The sequence below is a fragment of the Cibotium barometz genome, chromosome 11, assembly GCF_041138505.1.
Source record: "Cibotium barometz isolate CiBa-2024 chromosome 11, ASM4113850v1, whole genome shotgun sequence".
Lineage (NCBI taxonomy): Eukaryota > Viridiplantae > Streptophyta > Polypodiopsida > Cyatheales > Cibotiaceae > Cibotium > Cibotium barometz.
The window spans coordinates 41,306,639-41,329,457 of NC_141056.1; the positions used below are offsets into that span (position 1 = coordinate 41,306,639).

Genomic DNA, 22,819 nt, shown 5'->3' on the forward strand with positions numbered 1-22,819 from the left:
ATATCTTTAAAATCCAAAGCACAAACGTGAGAATGCTAGATATATCAAGCATGTCGCACTTGCCTCGTTGCATTGGTGCCCTAGAATGCTAGAAAGATCTTTCGTAGAAAGGATAAATATGTTCTAGTACTAGATTAAGACGTCAAAGTAGGGCCTAGTGACCTACCAAAGCCCACAACCACAAATAGAGAATCCCATTGGTGTCCAAGAATTTTGAATATTAAGGGTGTGTTATAGAAAAAAGAACGATAATATGACCCACCTTGAGATGTAAACGGTAGACCTAATGACCTACAATAGGTGACTACTACAAGAAATTCGCCAAAAAGCAACCTCGTTTTATTGACATGTCATTGTTTTTGTTGTTTGTCTTACAATATAGGTTATAAATTGCTTCTAAATAGGTATATCCCAAGGGGATGTTTGATAAAATTTTAGCTATTTGGTAAAGTGCACTCTTTGTTTTACATAATAATTAGTGAACTGATATCCTTCTTTGGATATTGAATATTTTCTAAAAATAGTATTTAGTGCAAAGCCACTTAAAGGCACCCACCAAAGAAGCCTAGCATAAAAAATAAGGAGCATGTACATAAGCACCCACCACTTAAACCTTTGGATATTGAATCACACAACTATTTTCTAAAACTAGTATTAGTACAACGCCATTTAAAAGCACTCCCCAAAGAATCACACAAAACTATTTTCTAAAACTAGTATTAGTACAACGCCATTTAAAAGCACTCACCAAAGAATCCTAGCATTAAAAAAAGGAACACGTAGATAACTTTCCCTCCTTTGAATAGGTCATGAATTGGCCATTCTCCATGCAACAACAGTGTCCATGGCATATCTCATCATGGAATGGAAAATAAAATAGAATGAAACAAAACTATCTCACTAGAACGATACAAAACTGTCCATTGGAAATCTCATGATGAAATACTAGGAACATGAAACATGAGAGAGAGAGAGAGAGAGAGAGAGAGAGAGGCATACCTCCTCTTTACATAGGCAAGACTTCATTACTTCCCTATTGAGCCCCAAGAAAAGAGACGAGTTCCTGTTAGAAAACCATGACTAGAGATTCAAAGAATCTAGGTCCAGTATTTAGAAACCTTCAAAGTCTAAGGATGACGTCCTCAATGTGGTTGTTAAAGGCATTCACTTATTAGGAACCTTCAAACTCTAAGGATGACACCCTCTATGTAGTTGATAAAGGCATTCTTATTAATAAGTGACTGAACTGATTATTTCCTTCATCCATTATAGTAGCACTCAAGACTTTGTGACCAAAAGGAAAATTAGTAGCACTCAAGAGCTGACCTTATACTACTTGGCCAGGAGCACCTGTGCCCAACAGTTCACAACAAGGAACTGAACCCCCTGAGTTGTTCATTCCTTGCACCAAAACCCCTGCGCTGGTTTCAAAAAAGGTTACTATAGCTGCTCCAAAACAAGGCTTTGGTTCCCACGTAACCACATCATTGAGTTAGCTGGAAAATGATCTTTACCGGCCCATATTGTGAACCATGGAAAAATTGTGTATGCATACCATGGCCAGTGCAGGTAGTCATTTTAACAAGAATATTGACAAAAACTAGCATTTTTCTCTTGCAAAAATGTTGAAACTTTCAATTCTGCATTTTCAAGAGTCATCAATCTTTGCTTTCACCGTTGCTTTTCCGAGCTTTGACCCATCTAGGGCCTTGACTAGACTTTCAATATCAGTGCCCTCCTTCAAAAGTATCCGTGCTGTAGGTTTAGATGTTGGCTCTTTTCTGATAACACTCACTTTCAAAACCTCAGCTCCTGCATTTGTAACATGATCCTTCAGCTCATTCCATGCAGTTGATCTATCAAGGTTCCAGACAAAAATGCGGGCTTCTTTGCTGGATTGGTCAGTTGTTAGCCTTCGCTCTGCAGTAGGAGGAAGCTCTTCCGAGGGCCCAACTGGAAGCTCTTGGCCTGTTTCTAGCTCAATTTTCTTCTTTAACTCTTGCAAAACTTGTATTTTACCCAGTTTCTCAGGTGAGAGGAGATCCCAGTATAAGCCTACATGATTTCAAGATACAAGTGTTAGTAAACCTTGGCCAAAAAGACGCATCACACGCTCTTCTATTCAGTGTGCTATATGAAATTGAAAATCAACACTTTGGGCTTAAAATAGGACAACCTTGCGGTTTCGGAATGGTGGTGTCAGTATAAATCACACGAGTAGGAGTGCAAATTATGTCCACTGGCACATCGTGAACCCGCAATTCCGTATCAGGAATGTCATTCACAAGCTGCTTATCATGAACTAGACAAAGAAAACATGTATAAACCTATTAGCCTTGCATTCAAAACACAACGTGGTGCCTTGCCATTCTGTCTTTTCTGTCCAATCATAAAACATGCAATTTAAAGACTTACTTGTAGTGGCCACTAGAGTGGAGTCGTCAATGGCACCCATGTATCTCAGCATTGCATACTCCAACTCAGCGTATCCCTGTCTCACAAAATTGCAGTAACTGAAGTTCTTTAACTACTTACCAATTTGCAGTAATTAAAAGATTTGTAAATTGTATTATTACCTCTCCCTTCCCAAGTCGGGCACCAGTCTTTGGATCCACCGCCACCGATCCAATGACAATCAAATCAACTTTTAACTTGGCATCTGTTCCTAGGAGTTTGCCATATGTGGCTACCCCAGCAGCAGTGCAAGCCTCTGTCAAGACCCCATGGGGAAGAGCAGAAGCTTCCAACTCGGAGAAGAAACCAGTCCTCAGTCTTGGCTGTGGCACTAAGAGTCTCTTCCTCCCTAGAAAAGCACCATGACTGTGAAGATCATGCACCATGGCTTTAAATTCTTGACAAAGAACGAAGTGTTTGCTTTGCTTGCACAGACAGGCTTTGATTTGTGGGACTTACCAGACAAAGTAAGATACCGCACTTGTTTCTGAGGAGTATCAGGATTGACTTTGATGCACTTGGCAGATAGGAAAGCTGGGAGGCTGGCCAACTTGCTTAACAAACAAAAGAAATCATGTAAGAGACCACATGACTAACTAAATCATTAAAATACAGTAGGGGTAAGAAATTGAATAGCAAAGACCAATAAAACTATGGCAGGAAGATAACTATGAAGGGCTTTCAAGTCCCTGAGGGACTGGTCCATGAGAATGACAGGTTTGGATTGGAGTAGTACCATGAGGAAGGGCAGAATTTAGTATGAACAAGAGAAGCAAGCATCCGGCAGCAGGCTTTTGGGCACAGCCCATGGGCAGTCCCAGGCCCATTTAAAAACAAAAGCGAGGCTTTTCCCCATTTGGGGGGAGTCCGACCAGCAGTCCCTTTTGAAAAAATAGCTGTCCATCTACAGGCTCTGAATAATCAGCAAGAACTTCCTTTTACAACCAAAAAGGGCGCATAAATCTAAGACCAACTTCCTTTGTGAAACATAGCTTAACGATAAAACCAAACTCTTTTGCTTGAAATGTTTAGTTGCATCTCAACAGCGTTTTGATTGCCTAAATGCCATTTCAAGTGTCCCAAGCGAAAGACCAAGAAGGTTGAAGATTCCTCAGCAGCAATCATGAAGACTCCGGCTTTTGTGCACCTAGAGGTGGTGGACACCGATGTTTCATTTTCTTCAGGCAAGGAGGAGATTGGAGGATTCTCCGCAACGGATACTCAGGAGTGGATTCTAGACAAGGGTGCTTCCAGGCACATGACTCCTTCCCGCTCTGGTTTACAAGATCTCTGCAAGTATTCTCGTCACATTCTTACTGGGGATACATCCACTATCCCAGTTCACAGTGAGGGCAGGATGGAGATAGTTCCCGATGGCAGAGGAGGGAAGCATTCCTCCCATGTGTTGTATGTTCCGTCACTTGGTTTTCATCTGTTGTCAGTGCATCAGGTTTGCAAGACTGGTGTACGGGTGGAGTTTGATGAGCATTTTGTTGCTCTCCGGGACAAAGCAACAGGCCAGGTGGTTTGGGAAGGCGGAGTGGAGAATGGAGTTTACAAGCTTTCAGCACTCTCTCTCCCAGGTCCTCAGGTTTGTGATGAGTGGCAGTTTGGTAATGGCCACTTAAGTGTGGATACGCTGCAGGTGCAGGCTTTCCAGCACCAGATGGTGGATAGCTTGCCAGTAGATGGCAGCAGTTGGCAGGAACTCTCCAGTACTGATGTTGGTAGTTCTTGTGTTCGTCAATTAGAGGAAACTGGACAGGTAACTTATGCTCTGATGTCTCGTAGTATTCGGGACAAAGAAACTCCTGTAGATGAGGATGTTCTTTCCACGGGGACCTTTCGGAAAGCCAGGCAGGTTGCAGTTGATTACTTGCAGAAGGAGGTGGGTTCTCCAGGCTTTGTGGTTCCGGATTCAGAGGGGGTGGTTGACAGGTTTCAGAAGGCCTTGCGTGGTCTTCAGCAGGTTTCCAGGATTTGTTTTTGCACCGTAACAAGTGTTGATCCTTGTGAGCTGTGTAATGCCTCTTTGACTCAAAAGCAGAATGGTTCATTGATCTGGTTGATGGACACCAGATTGGACGGGAGCTTCCTCATGAGGCAGTTGAGCTCATGGTTGCGGATGACTCTTTGGGAGGCAGGATTGCGTTTCTTGTGGTTTCTGCGGCATGCGAAGGATCATGGACTCTTTTACACAGGAGGGGGATTGTTGGATGGAGTCCGACTCCACGGTTGGAGTGACTCAGTTTGGGGAGGAGATCCGGACACGAGGAGATCTACTTTAGGCCCAGGAGCAGTTTTACGGAGCAGTAAGAGACGGTCATCTTTTGCCTTGTCGACGACAGAGGCAGAGTACCGGGCTACTTGTGATGCTGCTTGTGAGGTGGTGAGGATGCAGAGGTTGCATTGCAGGTTTGGGCTTCCATTGGAGGAACCCATGGTCATCCAGAGGCACTTTGTTCGTGAACAGATCGTTGCTGATGACATCTTGCTAGAGTTCTGTTTGACGGAGGACAGTACGGTGGACCTCTTCACGAAGTCGCTATCTCAGGATTTGTTCAGGCGGCACCCCAGCTCCCTGTGGTTGGTTTCACAGCCAGGAGCTGAGAGGGGGTGTTAGAAGTCATCTCCTGTCTATTTTTATACACCAGGGCCTTTGTTGTGGGTGTGCCCGCCCTTATGAGGTGTTTTCTCATTTTTTCCCTCTCCGTATTTTTTCCCATTTTTCTGTGGCTTGGGAGGCAGCCCTGAGTTGGCAGGAGGATCCAGTTGTGCTGGCCGACTGCATCAGCATGTTTGTGTTCCCATTCTGGAGCTGGCCGATTGAACTGGACAAGTCGTGGACCCTCAGTGCTGGCCGACTGTTGTTGCAGGTCGTGGATGTCCAGTCGGCTGCCCTACAGCAAGCCGACTGCTGATGGGGGGCCATATAAATAGGCCCCCAGCCCCTTGTCATTTTTTGTATCAACACCGGGATCTTCTTGTGTATATAGAGCAGAGTTACACGCGTCTATCTCTCTCTCTCTTGTGCTGTGATTTTCTACACTGCGTTTTGCTCTTATGTTCCCAGATCTGGTCATCATCTCCGCTGCGTATTCTGACATCTCGGTGCTGCTTGCCATGAAGACAAGCCACACAAGTGGAGGGGGAGGGGGAGGGTTCCAGTGGTGGGAGATCCTCGACCATTTGCTGAGAAGACAACAGCTACTGCAAAGAAGTATAACTCAGATGCCCGAAGCGAGTATGCCACAAATCCGTATCCACATGAGCTACCAAGGCATGATAGGTTGCAACATATGAGATTGGGACTCACTCAAAGAGCCACCAAAGTCCTGCAATTGATAAAGGCCACCTTCTTGGATACCTCTGGCAACAATCTGCAAGGTGCTGGTGTCGATGATCTCAAGGATGGAACTATCAAAGTAGACACCATATCATTTCTCCGCAATCCAAAAAACTAAGAGGAGATTGCTAGAGAGCTTGAAAACATGAAGCACATCCCGAATGGTGGAAGGCTAGCCCGAGGAAGTATTTGATCCTCCTAGCTCTATTTCACATGATGGAACCCATGCCCGGACATTGGACAAGTAGAAGAAGGCATGGGAACAAGGACCATGAGGTTTGCTCAAGAAAAAGCACCAGTTTGGTCAAAAAGCAGAGAAAAGCAAAAAGTCAAACTAGGTTGACTGCAAGCCAAGAGCACCACTAGCAAGAGGAGACTGAGCTGGACCAAAAACCTAAAAGTCGCTTTTTCAAAACGCAACCCTAGGGCCAAAAAGCAAGGCCCTAAAGCCAGAAAAGAAAAACTAAAGAACTTTCACAAAAAGATGAGTAATATTTTATTATTGAAAGTTAAAAAGACAAAAGCAAAGTAAAAAGGGAAAGCAAAGCAAAAGCATCACTTTTCGGCAAAAAGCAAGGCTCCCTTCAGGTATAAAAGAACCATGAGTCTCTCTTGAGCACCATCAACAAGGGAGTGAATATTATCAAGAGCGTGGAGATCTTCAACATCAACATCATCATCGCCTCTCTACGCCAGTGCGCCACTGCCACCAGCCATCTAGCTGTCTGAACCATCTACGCGCTCCGCCGTGTGGCTGACCTAGGCGCTCCCTTTCATCTTCTCTAGCGCTTGTTGATGCCGCCATCAACACTGCCACCTAGCTGCACACTGTGCGCCACCTAAAGAAGCACCCGGCTACCGTGCACAGCCACAAGCGCAGCCACCGCCGCCTTCTGACTGAGCCACCAGCGCTGCCGTGCACCCACCACCAGTGCTCTCATACAAGACTGAACCACCGCCTTTATGATTAAGACACATAAGGAGAGAGAAGAAGAGAGAGATTAGTGTCCAGATTTTCTGTGTTACATGAATGAGGATTTTGGTCAGCCCCAAGGGGTTGACCTATGCCCCTTCTACATATCTTCTACTTGCTATGATGACTTATGAACTTCAAAAATGACTTGTCTGAATGCTGAAACGATTAGATGCTTTTATATGTGGATGGGATCCCAGTCGGCCAGTAGATAGCCAGTCAGCCTGCTTGTCAGGACAAATATTCATGAAGATATTGACTTTAATAATGCGCTTTTTGTTGTTTGATACCCGACCACTGCTGGCCACACCATGCTGCTGCTGACAATGCACTGAGTCCCCTGTAGGCTGCCGACAGCAGGCTGAAGCCCCCTGTAAACTGCCGACAGGGTTCCCAACCCTATGGTCTATGATGACCATGCTGATGATGGTGGTTATGATGCTGATCCTGTTGATGATGCTGATGATGATCATGCTGATAATACTACTGAAGATGATGCTTATGCTGCTACACTAATGACTGATGAAATATTGAACTGCTGATTAGTCAAGGATTAAGACAGTTCCTGCACAGGATTAGCCATGGCACGGGCGTGCACATGACACTGTCCCACTTGTCGGGCTGAGCCACCAAGCGCCACCAGCCAGCATCTCCGCTTGCTTTCTTGACGGCGCCACCTACACCCACTGTGTGTTGACACCGTACAGCAGTAGTACGCCATCGCCACCAATGGAATTTGGTGCTACTACCGTCTAGCCTCTTGAACTTTAAACAGCACATGCACCCCTGTGCGCTTCTTTGTGGATTATTGGGTATCAAACTTGCAAAGCTTAACACCAGGAACTTCCCCTTTTACACTTGTCTCTGTGTACCTCTGTGCAAGTTTGAAGTTCCTTGGACTTGGCACTTGGATTTGGATTTGGATTTGGATCTAGACTTGGATTCATTGGATTTGGATTTGGACCTTGTACTAGCCCAGTGAGAGATTCTTGTGGGTCATCCCCATGGTGTGCTCGGAATCAGAGATCTCGTGCCTCGACATCAACTTCGACTTGGATATTCTACATCAACATATTTGTTTGCTTTGTATTCATTGTTGTGTTGATCCTAGCTTGCAAGCCCGTGGATTGTTCCTGAATAAATTCAGGAAAGGAGGCGGGGCCTGTTCCCCGCTCAATGTGTGTGTACTGTGCAAGTTCTCTAAAGCCTTCCCTCTTTCCCTCTCTCTATATTCTCTCTATTTCTATCTCTTGGATACGTGGTTGAATCCGTCACGGCACGCCCCACTAGGCTTACAAAAGAGTTAAGTCGCACATTACCAACCGAAGAGGCCTCCAAGTTGGAAGCATCACCAATGGACACCGTCAAAGAGCTGGGACAAATGTCATGAAGAATGGTCCTATCAGGAGTCATGTGAGTAGTACACCCACTATCAACCACCCAATCCGTAAGACGTGAGGTGGAAGGAACAGGAGAGTCGGAGGGAAGCTCCTCAATACCAATGAAGCCAGTCTCCTTGAGTTTAGTTGGTAGATGAAGAGATTTGATTGGGGGGTTTCTTAGCAGAACCACTTTCTCTCTTCTTCTTATGACAATCAGGTTGAATGTGACCTTTGAGACCACAATAATGACAAGTAAGCTTCTTATGAGCGGGATTGTTAGCAGGTTTGTGGTCACCTTTGTTGCTCGTGGAAACCTTGCCATTTGCTTTTTCCCTTAGCCTAAAAAATGAGTCTCGCAAGTATCCTAGCAGGTCTTCTTTCTCATGGCTCTATCCTAAAGCATGCCAACGATGGTATGTAGATCAGGAGTAGAAGGAAGAAGTGGTATACTATCACAAAAAGCAGAGGAGCCGATTGACAAAGTCCTTAGGATGTTGAGGAATGGATGAAGAGATAACAACTGGTGTAGCAGCCATGGAACCCTCCTCTTCAACCAGTAGCAAGAAAAATTTGCAAATAGGAATCTGGGGGCTGCCTCTAGAAGCTAGGTGAGGAGTTGGAAAGAGGTAGAGGGGTGTAGAAGCTAAGAAAGCTTGGCTAGAAGGGCCTCCTTAGAAGGAGGGGAGAGCTAGAAAAAAGTAGAAAAGGGAGTGCAAAAAAAAATGGAGGTTTTAGGTGTCACGTGCACCCATGCACTGTGGTACACAGTGATGCACTGGCTCATCAACAATACAAGAAACATGTACAAAAGTAGTACCCCTTTGTGAGCCCCAATCCGGGACATGTCAGGCACGAGCTACGTAGGTCAATCTCCCAACCATAGAGGTCTGCCAAACGCAAGGCCAAAGAGGTGCCATTGCGAGCAGAGAGAGCCAAATGCAACGCCAAAGAGGAGCGACTACGGGCAGAGCTCGAAGTGAAGGCAAACCACGAGCAACACGCCCAATCCAACCTTCCTCCGCCTAAGAGATATTAGGGTCAAACCCAAGATATGGGAAGTTCCAGAATGGAACAAATGTCCTTTTCCCGAAACTCAATCCCCTGGATTTCAACTTCAAAAGTTCCACCCTTGAACAAGAGAGTGAAATGCTATAACTTTCAAGGGTTTGGACATCGCAGCATGGACTGCCCAACTTCTTTTGGATCAAGGTTTTCAGGGCTTCAAGAGTATTCAGCACACCAACCCACATCTCGGGCCAGTGTATCCTCTTCTAAGATAGCTTCACAGTTGCCTACAGCTTATGCACAATTCAGCCCAGCATTTGGTCGCTTTGTCCTTGCGTTTGGCGGTCACTCAGTCAGTTTGTCCGCTCAGTCTTGTGGACACAATTCTGCTTATATACAATTCTCCAAATGAAGAAATAAAGTAGATACTCCTACTTGCAACAAGGGAGGGCCCTTCAGTGGGTAATTCGGGACCCCATCTAGATTCGTCTCTACTACATCTCTTTCATATTCATGTATGCTGTTTTAAAGGATTACTAAAGACTCACTTAACTTAGGTTTAAAGAAGGCTTCGTTGTTTCACACAGTCCTAGCTCGGTGCATGCCACATTGGTATCAGAGCTTGGGATGTGACTCAACAAGTCGGAGAGCAGCCAAACAAGCCCACGACCCATTTAATTCAGGCCGACAGTAGGTAAACCAGTCAACCAGCTCCTTGTGGACATAAAAAGGCGAGCAGCCTCAGTCCATAGAATCACCAGATACAAATCAAGTTCTCAAGCATCAATCAAGAACGTGTGCTTAGGCCTCCAACCTTTGCATACTTTCAGCATTCCTTTGTGCTTCCAAGCCCAAGGCATCAGAAGCTCAGTCTCTTCCAGAGTTCTCAACACACCAACCCTCAGTCTCAAGCCAACGTATTCTCTTTGAAGATAGCTTCACAGTCACCTACAGCTTATGCACAGTTTTGCCCAACATTTGGTCACTTTGTTCTTGCATTTGGCAATCAGTCAATCAGTTTGTCCGCTTAGTCTTGTGGACACAGTTCAACTTGTATTCATTTCTCTAGAAGAAATAAAGCAAATACTCCTACTTGCAGAGGGGGCCCTTCAGTGGGTTTTTTTTTCCGGGAAAAAAATCCTTCCATTACTTACTAAAAAACAGCCACGACGGGCTAGATACAAACTCGCCTCATGAACAGGGCAAGAATCAAGTAATCAAAAGAGAGAAAAGAGACGCTTCTCCTCCGGCTCACCACTCTATGAGGAGAAGGCTATCTCATGGGGGGGGGGCACAGGTGGTCTGTAATGCCAGGTGGGATCCACACCGCCATATCCTCAAGAAAACTTCCCGCTGCTTCCACATGCGATCGTATCCACCCTGCAACTTCCTCCACTGACCGCAAAGGGTATGTATGATATCGAGCCAAATGCTCCTAATAGACTCTGCTGGTGGAGTGTGGCTTCACTGCATCTAGCTCGCCATATGTGCCAAGCTACAATGCTACTACAAATCTCCCATCTCTGGCATGAGCCTAGTCACCACTGATCTGTAGGTGGGGCTGTGACTGATGCTACCGAAAGACGGTGGTGGGAGACCTGAAGGGCTAGCCCACCCCCATCCTCCTCGTAAGCCCTGATTGCCTCAGCCTCTATGGCCCAAGCGATAGTGCCCCATGTAATGATCCGGATCGAGGCCCTGTCCATAGTGAAGAAACGAAAAATCCACCACCAAACCTGTTGAACCTTCGGGCAATCCCAAAGATTGTGTCACCGAGACTCTTGAGGGTGGCCGCACCTCAAGCAAGCTACTCGCCGACCTCCAATTGCCAGCCAAGTGCTGACCGCCAAGCTCCTGTGTGCCATCAACCAAAAAAAGAGGGTGATCTTTCTAGGCCAAAAATTGTCCCAAAGCCCCTTCCAAAAATCTAAGAGGAAAAGCTGTGAGAGGCCCTGTGACTGCCAATGTGCTACTGCTACCGGGGTGCCATCAATCTCAGGCATCTGAATCCTATGGCCTAGCCACGCTGTATATGCAAAGAAGGGGGCATCTAGAGTCTCCTCCCAATCACCAGCTGAACCCCCTTTTTACCAACCAACCAAGCCTTCCCTTTCCCTAGCCAACTGGCAGCCTCCTTGGGGGCTGTGGGGTATTTATACCCCTCATCACCCTCATCATCATCATCTTGTGCAGCGATCAGCCCACAGCCATTGCGCCCTGATCTTCCTGGCAGTACAGTCCAGCAACACTTGTGCCTTAGCAGCCATCGGCCCCATCTTCTACCAGCCCCATCACCACTCCAGCAGCGCTCTGCCCTGAGCACCCTATTTCAACCCTGCAACCATAACAGCAGCACTCTTATCTATCTTGCTGCATAGCCATATACACCCATCGCCACTGATCCAGACAGCGCTCCTACACCCACATCTACAACGCCCTGTTGATCAGTCTAGTAGTGTTTTTTCTGCAGCTCCTAGATCTGTACCTGCAGCACACCTCGGGATAGCAGCCCATTCTGTGCTCATTCGACATCGAATTGGGCCAGTATCCCTCTCTGCTCATCATCACTTGACGACATCGGGACTTCAACACATTTTTGCATGATCATCAATCAACTTAAACACCACTTGAACATAAACCACAAAATATTTACAATAAAACATGTGCATAGGACACCACACTGGACCGGACCCCCCCCCCCCCCCCCCCCGGTCAGAATATGCAGCGGAGATGAAGACAAAATCTGAAAACTCAAGAGCAAGTGCACTACAAAAAAAACACAGCAATAGAGAAGGAGAGAGAGAGAGGCGTGTAACTCTGCTATATATACACAAGAAATCCCGAAATACTGAATACAAAGTGTGGGGAGCCATGGGGCCATTTTATATGGCCCCAACAGCCAGTCAGCCTGCTCAAAAGACAACCGACAGGACCATAAATGTCCACGACCAGGTCAGTCCTCCAATCAGCCAGCTACTCAAAGTCGGCCAACACACAGGACAAGTCGGGGACCAATAGAATCAGTCGGCCAGTGTCTGGACTAGCCAAGAGCCACAGGACAGCCTCCCACACCTCGTAAAAATAGGGAAAAATATGGAGAGTGGGGAAAAATGAGAAAACACCTAAATCGGGCGGGCACACCCACAACAGAGGCCCTTGTGTAAATATACAGACAAGAGATGACTACTAACACCCCCCCGCACCCCCCCCCCTTCCCTCCCTCCCTCCCTCTTCAACAGAATTCTCTATTCCTCAGGAGAAGATGTACAACAAAGGATGCGGGTGCTCCAGCATCGGAATTTCCCAAGTACAAAAGATAAATAATTGTGCCCACGCACATTGCCTTCCACAAAAAGCAACTCTCAGCTTCATATCCAAGCTCTGTTGGCACTTGTAGGCTCACTCCATGGACACACTTGGTCTTCTCATGGACCCTACTAGTAGCTGCCCAAACTGTTTACATGCTGAAAACAGTCCTAAAAACAGCAAAAACAGCCTTCAACTGTCTTCTAGGTGTCTGTAGAATCTTTCCTTTTGCGTACATGCACTGTATGCAATTAGGGTTTGCTGTCCATACAGCCCAAGAGCTGAAAATCAGTCCCAAAACATAAAATACAGCTCTCAACAAGCTTCTAAGCATTGCTGTCTTTCCATACATGATGTGTCTTGGCATCTCTATATAGCAACCCTACCAACCTCAGGATGCTGTAAAAACAAGTCGACCAACCCTGGAGTGCTTAAAACGGAAGTCGACCAGCTCCAGAGAGAGAAGAACAAGTCGACCAGCCTTGAGTATGCATATATGTAGAAAATCAACCACGAAATCAACAATTCTCGGGTTAGAATTGCTCCAAAATCAGCCCCAAAACTGACACTTCTCGCGACAGAAGTGCTCTGAATACACCACAAAGTAGTCAACCAGCTTTGGAAACACCGCTGGCATCAAGAACCAAGCTCTGGAAACAGTAGAGAAGAAGCCACCCAGCTCTATAGCTTCAAAATCAGCCACCAACTCTCAATTATGAGCAAAAGAGCCATTAGAAGCACACATTGAGTGCCAAACAAGCAAGGGTTTACTTCTTTTAGCTAGGCACTGTCACCAGCCTGGACATTTCCCAGTATGAAAAGGGTCTGGTGGACTCCAGGATATCTAAATATTTGGAAAGTACAAGCTTTGGCAATGGGGGATTATCCTAGAATACAAAGGACCACACTCCTAAAATTTAGGAGAGTTGCTATTTTTGGCCCGACTTCGATGGAAATTCTGTTCGTGTCATTACATCTAGAATTGAGCGAATACCAAGAGTTGGCAAAGTGCTTATGACAAAATGTCTACTAGTTGGGATATTTTTAGAGGTAAAGATTATGGGAGAACCCATCTCTTAGATTGGGACATGTGGCAAGAAAGTGGATCAAAGTGAGACAAGTGGCCTCACACTTGTTAGAAAGTGGATCAAAGTGAGACAAGTGGCCTCACACTTGTCACTCCAGCTATTGTGTGACTCTCCACTTGTCATCATAGCCTTCTCTTTCCATTTTAACTCATGGGAGCCCCAAATCTATAAATTGGAGCCCTCTTTCTTCATTAATGGAGGCTCTCTTGCTGCACACTAGCCTCTACCACCGTTATAGGCTGCCCTAATGATGGCTACTCTCTTTCTCTCTCTCTTGAAGGCTGCCCATGAAGAATACCGGCTGTTGGGGACTGTTTTGGAGGCTTCCATCGCAAAGAAATACTGAAGGCAAGAGTATTTAATCATTTATTATGATTTCTAGCCATTGTACTTGTTGTACCAGCCCTTGTACCTATTGTACCAACCATTGTACCGACTATACCAACTTTTGTACTTGTTGTACTAGCCACTATACCTACTGTACCAATCACTGTACTTGTTGTACCAACATTTATACCTGCTATACCAACCATTGTACCAGCTATACCAGCTTTTGTACTTGCTGTACTAGCCAATGTATCTGCTATACCAACATTTGTACTTGCTGTACCAACCATTGTACCTACTGTACCAGCCACTATACCTACTGTACCGGCTAAATGGAGAGTTGTACTTGTTGTACCAACTCTATTGCATGAAGACCCGTGGTTTTTGGAGAAGAATCAATACCCACACGGAGGTATATGGATTATATTGTTGGTTCAGCATTTCTACAGCTTGTGTTCCGGCTTGGTAGCCTCATGTTGGGCTGTGTTATGGCATTTGTATATGCATAATCCGGCATCTCCCGTGGGGAGATTAAAGCCCTCAAAGCTTGTACATGATATTATTCTCCTTGGGTAATAAAATACTCCAAGGGGGGGGTCGGCCCATTCCGGCCTCTATGCGGTGTCACATGTGCAAGCTCCATTTTCAGCACTTGTGGATATTTTGTCCAGCTTTTATGTTTTATACAAAGTGATGATGGATACGTGTTAAGACTATGGCCATGTTTAAATGTTTTAATATACATTGATGGTATCAACAAGTGTGTCAAAGGCCCTAGTCCCCCGGGCACCCGCTGCCAGTTTCAGGCGCCCTCCAAAAGAGGCCTCTAGACCCAGAATAGAGGCACGTTTTTCTGTAAGGGGCCTGTTTGGGTGCCCATAATTGAGTTTTGGCCTCGGTACGTTAAAATAAGTCCAACCTCGTGTGTATTCACTTATAAATTATTAACTGTTGGCCGTCCAACTTCAGTAAGTGTGTACACATACACTTATAAACCTTATAAACCATATAAATGATTAAACCCTTGCAATCCAAGACTTTAAACCATAATTATGGCCTATCCATGCTAGCATAATTCACCCTGAAGCTCCTTCTTCAGTTGTTGCTGACCATCCAAAGTTCTTCCAGGTCTTGTATGAAATCCACATATCCTGTGTAAGAACCATGTGTGAGCAAATCCACAATCCATATGAGTTCCAGAGTGTTTGGCAACCCATCATAACTTGGAAAAATTCCCCGTTCACATCCTTTGTGTAATAAGTTCGGGCTAACCGAACACTGTCTAAAACATGAGGGTGGACCAACCGATGATTTGCGTTTGTCTATGCCTCTCAGGTACCATAGCACCCTTGTCGCCAGAGCCTGCACCACTACATTTCCGCTACCCACTATAGATATCTACTACCTGGGAGTGCCACCGCATCCACCGACGCGAGCCTTCGACACCACCACCTCATGGAATGCCACCGCTATCCTCGACGCGAGCCTTCGTCATCGACCGTGCTTCAACTCCAACCTCATCTTTGCTTCTTCAACGATCTACTACTTAGAGTCACCTCACATCAGAGGGCCTCTTGTACAATATTTCATTCACCATTATACATACACTCATTCATCCATTTACGAGTCGAACATGGACACCATGTTTTAGCCCCCATTCTTGCAAGATTATTTAACATAGTATGTGAAGGCCACCCCTTCCTGGATTACAAATGCAACCGCTCCCTACGGGAGGCCTACAAATCGAAAGATAAAATACACATTATTAGATCACTTAACCAATACAAACAATGGAACAATACTGGTAACATTAAAACTGGAAATAACAAAACACTTGAAACCATCACTGGGGCCAGAAAGGGCCGGCCCTCCCTCAATACAGTTTGTATTTCTTGGAGTATTTATATGTACAAGCCCCAAGGCCACATTTCTCCATAACATGGAGTGAATACAACTGAAAACAATAAGATTTATATCGATGTGCGATGAAGAATCGGTCGTCCGAGTAGACCAAATCACAGGCAGTCTCCCACCTTCACTGGGTGAACACTCGCCCCTCACTAGTCTTCCGGGACCATGCACCAACAAGCACGCCCGTACTAACACCTGGCAGAGTCAGACACTGCGGAGGAAATGATACCTGGTGCTCCCAAGTAAGCTTTGCTCCCAGTTTCCCTCAAACCCCATTGACCTTCACTAGCTCCTCTAAATGTGAGGGCGCGGTCAGGGTACTCATGGGGAAAGATCACCATCCCAATGGCCTTCCATGGTAAAGGCAACCGGTGGTGATGATTGCCTACACAAGACTTGGACAAACAACATTTAAATTTAATATTATCTGAATTTGAAATACAGAAACAAGTACTTGATTTAGATTCAAATTGGGATTTAAGGTAAGGAGACTGTCCCCCCTTTAATGTGGTCCTGGTCGGTGCAGACTGCAGCAGTCATCGAGTACTGATGATGAGTACAAGGAAAGCAGCAGCCGGTACTGATGGCAGGTGTAGGAGCAACCACAAGCGGATACAAGAGCAACCACAGGCGTGTACTAATGCAACCACGGGCGAGTACGGAGGCAACAGCCAAGGGGTATAGGGGCTAGAGGCGGGTGCTGATGCAGCAGCTAGGCGGATACAAAGACTGGAGGCGGGTGTTGATGCAATAACCAGCAAGTACAGAGGCTGGAGTCGGGTGCTGTTGCAATAGCCAGACGGGTACAGAGGCTAGAGGCGGGTGCTGATGCAGTAGCCAGGCAAGTACAGAGGCTGCAGCCAGGCGGGTACATGGGCTGCAAGTGATGGCGGGTATAGGGCAACTGCAGCAACTGGGCTAGTGGCAAGTCCAGGAGTAGCAACAGCAACCGGGCTAGTGGCGGGTGTGAGAGCCAGTACAGGGGCAGCCACCAATGGCGGTGAAAACCATCCCCCCTCCCCCTCTCAATACAGTAGTCGCCCCCTTTCTATCAACCACCCCATTCCACCATCCACATGTGGAGGAGATTTTTCCCCATGCAATTTCTTAGCCTTAAATATTATTAGGCCTTAATCAATGGTTGATCCTTGGGCACCCACATTGAAAGGTATCCAGCCATAACTTTAAATATGTGTGAACACCCAACCTTATAAATATTAAGGTTTGCACTACTTTATAGATTTCACATTTGAGAAAGGTCAAAAAGGCAATACTTACCACCTATTCACACACCACACCAACTCGCCAGCAAATAGCACACCCACGGTACACTGGCGGCGGCGACAAATATCAATCCTAGCATGAAGTGACAATCCCATGGGTAAGACGCAATCCTGGTTATACACGATTGGCAGCAAAACAGGCTCCCGTCCATATGGCACAATACTGGTCACACACAACTGGCACAAAACTGGTTCCCGTCCATGTGACACAAGATGCCAGACCGTTTCACATGGGACAGTGGCCTGGCCACATGTGAACATGGTACAAATCTGGCCGCTATATGGAGTGACAGTCCCATAGAAGTGGCTCTAGAAATGGAGACGAACCAAATGGTGACATCCCCCCCGGCTTCTAAACAGTTGACCTCAATTGAAAAGCCTCAAGATATGCCTGCAAAAGCTGTGGGTAATGAGTAAAATAATCCTCATCTACTCACTTTGCATCAATGAGCAAGTAGTTCTTAAATTTCGCAAGGTATCTCTTGGAAAGCTTCCCATGTGGTAGCTTTCTCTCCTTGTGCAATACAATCTGCTCTGGCGGCTGGAGGATTTCTCAAGCTCATCAATCTCGAGCGGATCTTCTATGACAAGCCGGATCTGGCCCCACATACTTCCGCAAAAGACTCACGTGAAAAGCATTATGAATCTTCCAATGACTAGGTAAGACAAGCCTGCAGGACACTTCATTGATCTTTTCAATAACTTTGAAGGGTCCATAATATCAAGTAGAAAGCTTGGGATATGATCCCTCTCGTCCTAGCCTCTTCCAAAGCCTAACTTTCTCAAATTTCAGCAATACCCAATCACCTTCCTTGACTTGCATGTCCCTTCTATGCTTGTCAGCAACCCTCTTATGCTTGTCTTGAGAACGTGCAATGGTTGTTCGCACCTGAGTAAAGACTACATCCAAGTCAAGCACATACTCATCGGCTACAAAAATCTCATCCTTTGTACGAAGGATGGGTGGCAAGATCACTCTGCCATAAATAATCTCAAACGGGGCCTTTCCCGTGGAAGCATGCACCGTGTTATTGTAGGCAAACTCTACAAGTGGAAGATACTGTTAGAAGTCATCTCCTCTCTATACATATACACCAGGGCCTCTGTTGTGGGTGTGCCCGCCTATATTAGGTGTTCTCATTTTTCCCCACTCTCCATATTTTTTTCCTATTTTTCCATGGTGTGGGTGACTGCCCTTGGTTGGCAGGAGGATCCAGATGCAGGCCGACTGCTGGCTGCTGGCCGACTGGAGCAAGCCGACTTCACACGTGTGCATCCTGACCATTTGCTGCTGGCCGACTGGAACAGGAGCTGGTCGGGTGTCCACAGCAGGCTGTCGGCTGCCTCTTCTACAAGCCAACTGCATCTATGGGGCCATATAAAATGGCCCCATGGCCCCCACTCCATTGTATCTTATTTTCAGGATTTTTCTTGTGTATATAGAGCAGAGTTACACGCCTCTCTCTCTCTCTCTCTCTCTCTCTCTCTCCATTGCTGTATTTTTTCTACACTTGCTCTTGTGTTCTCAGATTTTGTCATCATCTCCGTTGCATATTCTGACATGGTATCAGAGCTCTAGGCTCTTGATAGATCCTGGGAATTGTGTGAGCAAGAGGGGGACTGTTGTGTTGCTGATTGGTGGACTGTTTTGGACTGTTCAGGAAAAGGAGAAGCAAGAGGAAGGCGGGCTGATTTGCTGGACAGCCACTTGCAGCTTTAAGTTTTTTTTTTCCCCCACCCACCTACCCTTTTCAGTTACTTCCCCGCAATGGCAGATTTACTTGAGATGGCTGAGCAGCATGTGAAGATCCCGACACTCCCCACGTTCCCAGTGGACCATCAATTGGACGGGAATAACTACGGCATCTGGACGGTAATGATGGAATCTGTTCTGGAGTCTTATAACCTTGCTGATTTCATTGTTGTTGGGGTTCCACGGCCAGAGGTAGAGGAAGGGGAGTTACCCTCGATTCGGAAGGACCGCAAGGCACAGTCCCATTACATCACCGATGACAAGGTATCTCTACCTGCACAAACTTTACGATACCTCTACGCGTCTAGATTTCACCTAAAGTGATTCATTTGTGACCCTTCATTGCCCATCATGACTCAACAATATGTCTCATGATGCAGGTGCAGATTCCCATTAGGAAGGGACGGGATTGGGGTTGAGACCTTATGATATACACACAGTTTTTTTTTTTACAAAGAACAAGATGAGAGTTGAGGAGAAAAATAAGGGTTGAAACCTCATAAAACATAAGAAGTAAGGGTAGAAACCTCATGGAATACATAAAATCAGGATTCGAACCCGGGAAGAATAGGAGAGTTGAAGGAGTTAAATAAGGGTTAAGGAACATATCAGGGCTGCAGAGGGCCAAATTAGGACTTTAAAGAGAGGAAAGAAGACAGAGAAAGATACCTTTGCAGCTGCAGTGGGGGCTCCGGCGAAGTTAGGGATGCGGTGGTGGACGGGGCGAGGGTGCATGGCGATGTTTTCCTGCTCAAGGAGGTCCCAGATGCGTTTGCGGATATCCCATTTCCAAGCTCCGGCATCGCTGGCTGCTACCCTCTGTTCTGCAGCCTGAGCTACCTGCGCCATGTGCAGGCGGGCCTCGTCGTCCAGCCGAAGGCGGTCGGCTTCCAAAGCCTCTGAGTCGAGCTCGGATGTGGAGGCCATGGTGGCTTCCTGGATTCGCATACCATGATGATCAAATTTCGCCGTCACCCTCATCTTCAACGGACACCGCAGGCATGGTGTGCCCTTTGAAGCCCAAGAACGAGCTACAGAACGTAGAAACGCCATGGCACGGAATGCAAATTTGAAAACCCAGATGGTCACTGCCAACGTTGGGGTGTGTCTACACACCGGACTATGAGCCCACTGTGGGCGGGAGTAAATAATACTAGTATACCTCCCTACAACCATCTCTCTCTCTCTCTCTCTCACACACACACACACATGCACATGATCCTCTCCCTCTCTCTCTCACGCACACACACATGCACATGATCCTCTCCCTCTCTCTCTCTCACGCACGCACTCACTCAAATGTTCTCTCTCTCTCTCTCTCTCACGCACACACACATGCACATGATCCTCTCCCTCTCTCTCTCTCTCTCTCTCTCTCTCTCACACACACACACACGCACACATGCACACACTCCCTCTCTCATCTCTCTCTCCCACACATAGAAGCTCTCTCTCTCTCTCTCTCTCTCTCTCTCTCTCTCTCTCTCTCTCTCTCACACACACACACACACACACATGTAAATATTATGTTTACCTTGGGTAGCCTAACATCCTTGCAAAAAAAGCATGAAAGGAGAAAAAACCACAAAGAAATTTTTTAAAAATCTCGTCAAATAACAAGCTCCCTAAAAATAGATCAAAAAGCTTTCCTTTCAAAGCTCGCTCAATAATCTCAGGGCAATTGGTTGCGTTGATGTGGCTACTCCGTTGGTTTTGATGCTCCTATATTGATGACTGCTCGAGGTAGGTGTTGCGCTGGTGATTTTTATAAGTGTGGTGCTCATGAGTGCTCCACTCATAGAGATCCATGACTGTTCCCTCATGGATGGAGACGGCGTTGTCATAGCCCTGAGATCCACCTCTGCCTTTGGGGTCCAAGAAGGAGGGCAACAGGAATTGTCCAGAGAATGCCTCGGGCTTGCTTGTCACCACAAGCTCCTTGATGAGGGGACTCTCTCATGGACGGTGACAGCGGCATAGTCGATTCCATCCGTCTCCTCAAACTTGAGGGATCCATCAGAGCCCACATCGAGAGGACCCTCAATTTCATCAAGCATGTAAGTCGGCCTCATTATGCGCTTGCTGGGGTGGAAGTCTATCGACCCTCCTTTGAACTGAGACTCTTCTTTCACCCTGAAGGAAGTTGGCTCCAAGTACATCTTCTTGAGCTAGTATTTGCCAGGTTTAAAGGCAAACGAGTCTACGCCACCCTTAGTCACAGGGCATTGGTTAGCAATCCCACTGCCCTTGGGGTCCAAGAAGGAAGAACCTCTGTATAAGGGCACAGGAATCTCACGCCGCACCTCCTCACCCCGCTAGTCTGCCACCCTGACACCTCGACTTCTCCCTCATCTCTAAGGCCCGTTCTGCACATGGAAGCAGAAGAAGAAAAAGAAATAGCTCCATGATGAGAAGTCCAATAGCTTCACCCTCTTCATAGGCCCCCTCGAGAGCTCCCAAATAGGTGAAAGCGTCTCCTTTGAATTGTCCGATGAGGTAAGCACAACCCTCGTGAAAGTTTTTCCTACTCTCTCTTCTTTATTTCTGCACCTAGTCTCCATGTGTGGTGAATGGGAAAATTCATGTGTGCATTGGAGGCAAAGAACAAGGTCACCGGTGCAAGTTGCGCACTACTGGAAGCAACGGGTTTGAACAACTTCTACATCCTACCATGGTACCCAAAACAGGAGGATATCACCGAGTAGGCTATCTGTAACTACCAATAGAGCGGGCAATACATTCTGAATGGTGGTTGCCCAAGGAGGAGACGGGAGGATATGGAGGATGAGACATTGGAGAACTACTTGTCGGAACAATCGGCCAAAGCTTCTTATCAAGGCATCAATCTAGGAAGCTCTGAGACAAAGAGGGGGCTTTGTTCCTTAGGTTCATGGTAGTAAAGATTGTTCTAAAGAAGGAAATCACTTTGATTTCCTAGAAGATCCTAAAGTGGGTACTGCGAATAAAGAACAGGCATAAAGTGAACTTGGCTGGAATGATGCTAGAAAGTATGAAACTATAGATGCAAAACATCCAAGAAAAGCATTAGACCACATACTGGTGTGGACAACACTCAGCCATCCTATTGCTTAGGATGATAGAGACATTCACTTGGGAGAGCTTAAAATAGAAGCAAGATAACCTTGAAGCTCTAACATCAAGCAAAAAGCGGGAAGACAAAAAGAGAAAGACTGAGGGGAAAGACATATAGAAAACAAAGAAGAAAAAGCAAAATGGTATACCCAAGAAGCTGGCTAAGAAGAAAGTCAAGGAAGACATAAAAAGGAAGGCAAGGGAGGAGGTCGCTCGGGTAGGTAGAAGAAATCAAGAAAGCTAAGAAAAATGTTCAAAGATAGTTGGAGGCAACAGAAAGGGCAAAAAGAGTCGTGGAAGAAATTGACCAAAGACTCCAAGAGGAGGCAAAGATAATGCAAAAGGAAGCCAAGAGAAGAGACAAGAAAAGCCAGAGCAGAAGCAGGTAAAAAGACTTAAGAGGAAGCCAAGAAGAAAACCAAAGAGAATGCTGAGTGGAAGGAGGAGGAACAAAAAGCTCAGGAGAAAGTGAAGAAGAAGGCAGAGGCAAAAAAGGAAGGGAAGCTATAGCTACCCTAGAAGCTAAGAAAGCAAAGGAAACGAATCCTTGTTCCTCACAATATATCTGCCTCTTCATAGACGATCACAAGGGCCTCAAGCAAAAAGAAACCAAGCAGAAGCTTGGAAAAAAGGGCCTCTTCATAGCCCCCTCTCCAAACTTCGCACAGACTACAAAGCATTTGAGGTAGAACATAAGCTTTGCGGTAGTGCACAACTCCTCAAGCATGCCCTCTTTAGGCTTAGTTATTTGATCAAGTTGTCTCGATATAGCCACTTTCAGGAGAAGCTTTGCCTACATCTTAATTTTGTTCATGTTTTGGATGTTTTATTGCAGATTGCGGCTTTAGTAATGAGGTCAAAGATAACTCGTGCGCACTGATAATGATTATAGCTCTAC

General features: G+C 46.2%; 1 protein-coding gene across 2 annotated transcripts; it reads right to left on the reverse strand.

Annotated features, from left to right (window-relative positions):
- Positions 1 to 880: 880 nt before the first annotated feature.
- On the reverse strand, positions 881 to 20,081 carry LOC147634174 (5-formyltetrahydrofolate cyclo-ligase-like protein COG0212). 2 transcript variants are annotated; one of them, XM_086805322.1, is made up of 6 exons: positions 19,498 to 20,081; positions 2,914 to 3,004; positions 2,577 to 2,803; positions 2,416 to 2,491; positions 2,177 to 2,302; positions 881 to 2,055 (listed from the first exon to the last, which is right to left on the reverse strand). In XM_086805322.1, the coding sequence occupies exons 1-6, from the start codon at positions 20,002 to 20,004 to the stop codon at positions 1,649 to 1,651; spliced, it is 1,434 nt and encodes a 477-aa protein (XP_086661448.1). In that variant the 5' UTR covers positions 20,005 to 20,081; the 3' UTR covers positions 881 to 1,648. The 2 variants fall into 2 exon arrangements, with proteins under 2 accessions (XP_086661448.1, XP_086661450.1); XM_086805324.1 differs by having other exon boundaries at positions 1,500 to 2,055; positions 2,914 to 3,008; positions 19,498 to 19,762.
- Positions 20,082 to 22,819: the final 2,738 nt, after the last annotated feature.